Here is a 7934-nt window from a genome sequence, read left to right on the forward strand (position 1 = left end):
AAAATGAATCGTGTACAATTCAGTAATGTAACATAAAACATCAAATATTGTGCATGTATTACTCATTAATAAAGCGAAAGAAACTTTTGGGACAACCTAATACATTGAGATACTTGTTTTAAAGACGTGTATATAGAATTGTATTAAATGTTTATTTGTCGCCTAAGAGTACATCTGTGAACCTACAAATATATTCATTTTATTAGATTATCTTAATCGATAAATTAAAATTTGTTATGGAAATTTAATAGATTTATAGTTTAATGGATGTTCGTTTAGGTAATAAGTAAATATTGATAGGAAACGCTACCTTACTTTTTTAACCCATCGCTCTGGCGTAACCCCTTAATTTAATATTTCAAAGAAAAGTATTGATTTTACTTCTGAACATGATTTCAGGTAACGGGAACGATGGAACCACCGAAAGTAGAAGTATCCATGACAGGTTGCATTATGGTGCCAACAGTGAGCCCTCAAGCACGTGGAGTACCAATATCAAGTTACGAAGGTCCATTGGTAAGCAGAGTGAGCACAATATGCATAACGTATAGATATTTGACATTTTTACATCGCGTACCAATAATAGTACAATTAAATACATAATATTTATTAATTCTTCATGCTTATTGTATGTCTAAGTGAAATTAATCTGCTTTTGTACGATAGCAATAAATTTAATACACTAAATTTTGTATGTAATTGTGTGAAATATACATTTTTTTTTTCTAAATACGACGCAAAAACTAACTTTGCTTGGTTTTGGCTAGCATGGGAGTGCGGGTGCTGCTCCATCACCAGGGGGCCAATATGGACTTGTCCCTCCGCATCGATCCCAGAGTCCTCCATTGCCCCCACCTGCCCATCATCATGCTAATGCTTCTCAGGTACTTACTTATGCTAACTTTATTTTACCTCAGAATATAAAATTATGGTAGAAATTTCTACCATTTGAAATTGTAAAAATCCTACCTTATAAATGATGCACAGTTCCACGCGGATTATTCATTTGAAAACAAATTATATAACGCTTTATGTAATTTTCAAAATTGAAGTAAAAAGTATATGAAGTATATGTAATAACTTCAACTCATAGTAAATATAGACGCGAGTGCGCATATAATTATTTCTCAATGAACACAGTGTATCCAGTGGTTCTAACCGAGTTTCTTCTTTGCAGGGCGATGTTGTAAACCATTATGGGGGACTGTCGAGAGGTGGAGAACTACCACCGCATTACATGCATCCACAAGTGCTCCAGTATCAGTATTTGCGTGCCCAGCAAGAAGCCTTGACAGCTCCGCGCATAGCGTATCACATTCCAGGAACTCGATCTCCTCACCTACCATTGGATCCAAAGTTGGAGACTGGTATAGAAGACAGTCACAGTCCACCGTTAGAACTGAGACGAAGTACGAGAACGCCACAAGATCGCACCACGGACAGCCCACAAGTAGCTCAAGTTTATATGTTGCACGGAGCAGCTAGGTTACCACCTCCACCGCCTCAGTATAACGCAGGAACGAATCCATCCTTAACTGGTGCGCCAGCAGCGGCCAGAGGTGGATTCTACGAACCACCACCCGCGCATTTACGTTCTCAATATCCAATTGCTGCGAGCGAAGCACCGAGCGATAGAGCCATCACACCCGACAGGCCTAGGAAACATCAAGTCGTCACTCCACCTCATGCTTCGCAAGTGCCACCCCAAGCAGACTCGTTTCAAATGTTGCTTCAACGTTATCCAGTCATGTGGCAGGGATTGCTGGCTCTTAAGAACGACCAGGCAGCAGTACAAATGCATTTCGTATTCGGTAATCCCAACGTAGCGAGAGACAGTTTACCTTGCAATAGCGACGGTTCTACGCCACCGCTGAGAATCGCTCAAAGAATGAGACTGGAACAAACACAGGTCGAAGGTGTAGCGAGGAAAATGCAAGTACGTATTAGAAAATCGTATCTTAATTTTAATGTTATGGTTTGTCGTGAACACGTAGCGTCGGATTAAGGGCTACGGCTCAAGACCTCCAGAAATTAATTCTAGACAACTTGACGAATTCGTGAGCAAGCATAAATCACATAACTTTCTGTTATCACCCTTATAGTAAATAATGGATAGGAAGTTAGTTCATACTCCACTGTTAAAATACCATTATGGATTTACTTTTGCCTAATGATAATTAATGCGAGTGAAAGGATGAATTTCTCAAAGGTAAAAATATCCAAAGAAATGTATACGTATCAATAGGAGCCAAAGAACAACTAAACAGATTCGTGTTCACGACAATTGAAGACGATGTTCTCAATAGTAACATTTCGAAGAATATTTATTCCCATGAAATTATGCAAAGCAGGCATTCGAATTGTAATTGTTACCTTGTAAAAATAAGTTTAATTTTTCTTTATCTTTCATTTTCTTATTGAAAATATCACTGGGGGCTTTGTTAAACCCCAAAGCACAGTGGTTCACAAAATTTTAATCCGACGCTATGGTACACGATATAACTCAAGGAAAGAAAGAAAATTTCTCGCACTGCGAATGATTAAGTTATTTAATTTCTCTTTCACAGATGGATAACGAACATTGTATGCTCCTGGCACTTCCGTGCGGACGAGACGAGGTAGACGTGTTGCAACAGAGCAAGAACCTTCAGACTGGATTCATAATGTATTTACAACAAAAACAGGCCGCTGGAATTGTTAACATAGCTGCACCAGGCTCTCAACAGGTGTGTGATATAGATGAAATTAGAAAATATCATCTCTTAACGTTTTCAGTGACGATTGATACAGTGTCGAGTCATTTATAGCAATCAGCCATTATATACGTATAAATTAGTATTTAGCGAAAAATCAAAATGCTAGCAAATTATTTTAATGAACATGTGAAGTAAAGAAGGAGAAAGTGCAATACGCAAAGATAAAACTGTAATGAATTTCGTTTACAGCCTGCGTATGTAGTTCACATCTTCCCGTCGTGTGACTTCGCGAACGAAAGTTTAGCGCGAATCGCGCCAGACCTATTGCATCGGGTCGCGAAGATCGCCCATTTGCTCATCGTCATTGCCACGGTTTGAGGCCAGCCAGTGGTCTACTGGATTACAATCTACCTATATCTCTCCCCTTCACGCGCTGTAGGACGCTTCGCATGTGGCATGAAGCCTGGAGTGTCCCTCTGACGGGGTGCAGAGTCGTACAACAAAAGAAGAGAGTATTTTCGAAGGAAACGGTTTCCCCTCTGAAGAAATATCAGTGACAATCAAATGGATTCTGGCGAATTCGTGCCGATTTCGAAAATCGTAGGCCTAAAACGAGGTACGGGGTTGTGTGACGTAGGGAGGCTAGCCCGGTCAATGCGTGAACATCACCGTGCGTGCCTTTCTTCCATTGTATTCGCATGGGCGGGCTCGTTTGATTGGAAACGGGACTCCGTGTCGTGCTCATCGCTGACAACTTTTGTGAGATCGACCGACGTCACTCTTGGTCTTTCTGACAAGCGAGTCAGGCACAATCCCAGCCCTTAGTGGAAGACCTTCGATTAAAACCACGCGATGTCCTCAAGGAATAAGAAACAAAAAATAAACTCACACTCGTCCCTCCTAGGTAAAACAGTAAATAATACCTACCGTTGCTCTAGATGGACAGACGGATTTCGTAAGTAAGAAATAGAGGAAAAAAAAAACTAACGTACCCTACCACTATACACGAGCTATTTTAAGTAAGGCTTAGAATTTAAATGATACTGTGTAAATTATAAGCGAGCCAGCGAGGGCATAACTACTGTGATTTTAATTATTTAACGATATATGTCTGCGTAAAGACGATGAAAACAAAAAGTAAAAACAGATAAATGGTGACCGATTACGGTCCGCGCGGTATGTGATGTGTTTTTTGTATAATACTGCTCTATATAAATACCTATGTATTATATTACTGTAACAATAGTTGCTGCTGCCGCTGTTGCTGCTGCCGCTCGTGTCGAACTAGAAAGTAATGTTACGATCTAGACCTCTAGTGAAAAAAAAAAAATGAGCGAAAGGATTACCTAAATAGCGTTTATCCCTAATGTAATATAATTTTCCATAGCAGGATGTAACATATTATTATCATTATTATCATCTTAGCACTATGTACATTATAAACAAATTTTTAATATTCTTATTTTGATTCTTTATTATTACTATTATTATTATTATTATTATTATTATTATTATTATTATTATTATTATCATCACCATCATCTTCTTCATCATCATTATCATTATTATTATTTCTACGGTCATCATCGTCATTAGTACTGCTACCATTATTATTATTATTATTATCATCGTCATTATTATTATTATTATTTTTATGACTATTATTATTATTATTAAATATTACTACCACTACTGCTACTACTACTATACTACTATACTATTATCATCACTACTACTACTATTATTATTACCACTACTCTACTACTACTATTATCGCTGCTATCAATTATTATTAACTTTATTACACCAGGCTAGTTAGAACGTACCAACCCGCACATTTGAAAGAAGGGGCTTTAAAGTATGTCGTACTGAAACTCAGATACGGTACGACCGATCTCATTGACCATTGACGTCGCCCCGTTCTACACACTTCCATCCCCCATTTCTCTTACCCCCTTGTCGCCTTCCGCGCGATGTGTCGTAGACTCTTTAGCAATCGTGTCGAAGATAATAATGCGCTTACGTGTATAGACCAGAAATTACACTATATCACACGGAGCCGTGAGAAAAACATATTAAGTAATATAAAGAAACTTACCTATTTACGATATTATTGCTGCTGCGTGTAGGGCGCATGCCTCTAGAGAATAACCTTATGTAAAAGTATTAGGGATGGTCAAAACATGTTTTTATTCTTTCATACCGTGTTCAATCGATTATAGAAAAAAAAAAAAAACATAAATCGTTCTTTTTCAAGTCGATTAAAAAGGCACTTTCGTTGTCTATCGTTGTTATCATTGTTATATTTTCTTCCTTTCATTAGGTAAACGTAATCCGCCGTGATTAATGTTTTTTTTTTCATTTCCATTACATTAATATTACACTCGAGACGAGTATAAATACACGGATACGTTTCGTGTAACGAATGAAATGTTTGTAACGTATTACATGAATATATCCGACGCGATCACGCTTAATTTCTTCGATATTTTTTTTTTTCTCTTCTATTCGACACTTTATTTTCTTGACGTGCGAGCAATGCAAAGCGTGTACGCATTGCCCCGAAGCCGATGGTTCTGTTCTGACGACCCCTAAGAAAACACGATTAATTTAAGGCAGCGCTGATACTCGTGGAGAGCGTGTGCATGTACAGTGTAAAAGATGCGTTGTGCATATGTACAGTATAGAAGTATAAGTGAGCGAGCGAGATGATAAGTATAATGAAAAACATATATATTAAAGCTACGGATAAGTATAATAGGATGCGAATAAGACGCTCACGTCGCGGTATTTTCGTTTGTTTTCCGAAATCTATTGTTGAGATCCTGTTTCTTCTCTGTCACTTCATTTATTCTGTCTTTCACCTCTCTTTTTCTTCTGCTCTTCCTTTTTTCGTGGTGGTCATTTTATGTATATATAATATGTATGTGTATAAATATATATATACATACATATTACATAGAATTCAAATTTCCGCGGCATGTGTGTCTGCCTCGTGTCTTATCTATCTTGTAAAATATCTGTGAATATTATGATTTAGTTTCTTCTTATTATAGGCTACTGGTATACAAAAAACGTTTATGTTACTACTTACTTAAGGAAAGAAATGTACAGATATCACCATTTTTTGTTTTGTGTTTTACTGTAGTTATTGATAATTATATGGATATTAACGATAATAATAACTATGATTAAAAAACTTCAGCACGGCTCGACGCGTCATTTTTGAAACCCGTTGAAAAAAAAAAGAAAACCGTGATATTTCATTTATATGTGTGGTTCTGGGAATGATTTATTATCTGCTGTACGAAGTTATCACGCGATCAATTCACGACCCATCGATTAGAAAATGAAAAAAGCACGTTATAGGGCGTTTACATTATACATTCGTCATTTAGAAGTTTAGAAGCTGGACTTCGCATCGTTCAAGAGGTAAAATAATACAAATACGTGAAATAATATAACACATATTTATTTGCATCTTTTGCGACACGTTTATTATACTCTTTGCTTGTTTGTACTGGCTTTACACACCGATCACTTATCGAATGAAAATTGCAAGTATTTGTTACGAAAATGAATATGATTTATCTTTTTCCTTAATAAAAGATTCATAAACTTGATACATTTAATGCATATTTTATGAGGGCCAATAAAATTAAGTCTATCACCAACTATTTGGAAAATATTTATACGAAAAAGAGTGAGTACACCACGAGAGATACGCATAGTACTTGTATGAATAAAAATCGAAAGTTTCATAGTAATTACGCCCTCTCTTCGTAACGTCCGCAGTATTAAGATGCATTCCTGTCTTATATTGATATTTTGTAATTGGTTATAAAAGCTTCTAATATTATTCATAAATAAAACATAAATTTAAAATCGATAAAACAACTGTTTTAAAGCGTTGTATAAGAAGCCCTGCGAATTTTTTTAATAACAAAATCTTGAAATTAACAAATCATTACATGGACAAGTTACAAGAACAGGATAAGATATAACGTAGCCATAATATCATGGGCGAGGTTCAAAACAACTGTTACAACCAAAATGTCATCGTACCACGTGAATATTACTATACAAAACAGACAAATATGTAATAAATCGTATACCATAGAATGGATCATATCGGCGCCACATTACAGTGGCGCCATCGGTGAGAAACCGCTCAAGTTTGTAGTACAAATAGTTCCTACTGTCGTCACTAGATGGTGATACAACTGCAAAAGTAGTACCATCTTACAGGAACAGGAGGAACTATTTTCATTGCAAACTTGGGTCTTTTGCCACCGATGACGCCACTGTAATTTTCCAGTCTTCAAATGCGCAGGATTGTTGATCATCTCCTAACACCTCCTAACACATTCTATCATCCCCTAACACCTCCTAACACATTCTATCATCCCCTAACACCACCTCATGACTCCGAATGCGTACTAACATCTCATAAAATCTCCTAAAACTGCCAAACAAGTTCTAACACCACATAGTACTAAGACCTCCTAACACCACCTGACACTTCCCTTTAATATCCATTCATTTCCTGGCACATTTCCCTTTAATTTCTATTCGTTATCTGCCACATTTCCATCTATATTCCCTTCATTTTCTGGCAAATATCCCGTCATATCCTCGCATATCATGCTCACCTGATACCAAAATGTAAAGTCCGGACAGAATTTGACAAGTACTAGATTTCCTTCGTGCCACCTCCTTCCGAATCATGTTTTCCTCATATTATTATGTAAAATACACCGAGAAATAGATACGTACTAGATATTCCTCGTGCCACCTCTTCGAGTATCATGTTCTCCTGATACGAAAGGTAAGTTTCGAGTAAGAATTAGATACGTGCCAGATTTCCTTCGTGCCACCTCTTCGCATGTCATGTGCTCTTGATACCAATATGTAAAATCGGCCAGAATTCCGAAATGTACGGAAAATTAGCCCCTTGAATTAGGCAACCTATGCTTACAGATAAGTCGGGTCGGTTGCCTGCTCCCAGGCGTAAACGTGACACCTCTTCGCATATCATGTGCTCCTAATACCAGAAGTAAAAATCCGACACTTCCCATCACAATTTTGGGAGGAGCGATTTGCAACATTGTTGAAGTTCGGAGAGGAGCGATTTGCAACATTGTTCAGTTTGCAACATTGTTGAAGTTCGGAGAGGAGCGATTTGCAACATTGTTGTGTTTTGCAACATTGTTGGAGTTTGGAGAAGAGCGATTTGCA

The 7934-nt window shown here is 37.3% G+C and overlaps 1 protein-coding gene across 6 annotated transcripts in view; it reads left to right on the top strand.

Moving 5' to 3' along the window:
• Positions 1-5900, top strand: part of LOC128881602 (protein split ends) — a 142235-nt gene extending 136335 nt beyond the window's left edge. For 5 of the 6 annotated variants that reach the window (XM_054132828.1, XM_054132829.1, XM_054132831.1 and 2 more), the window contains 5 exons: positions 400-516; positions 768-884; positions 1178-1936; positions 2568-2726; positions 2946-5900. In XM_054132828.1, the coding sequence (XP_053988803.1) occupies positions 400-516; positions 768-884; positions 1178-1936; positions 2568-2726; positions 2946-3074 (1281 nt within the window). In that variant the 3' untranslated portion in view covers positions 3075-5900. The remainder of the gene's footprint in view (positions 1-399; positions 517-767; positions 885-1177; positions 1937-2567; positions 2727-2945) is intronic. The other variant, XM_054132833.1, reaches the window with a different exon arrangement.
• Positions 5901-7934: the final 2034 nt, after the last annotated feature.

Source organism: Hylaeus volcanicus, chromosome 8, assembly GCF_026283585.1.
Source record: "Hylaeus volcanicus isolate JK05 chromosome 8, UHH_iyHylVolc1.0_haploid, whole genome shotgun sequence".
Classification (NCBI taxonomy): Eukaryota; Metazoa; Arthropoda; class Insecta; order Hymenoptera; family Colletidae; genus Hylaeus; species Hylaeus volcanicus.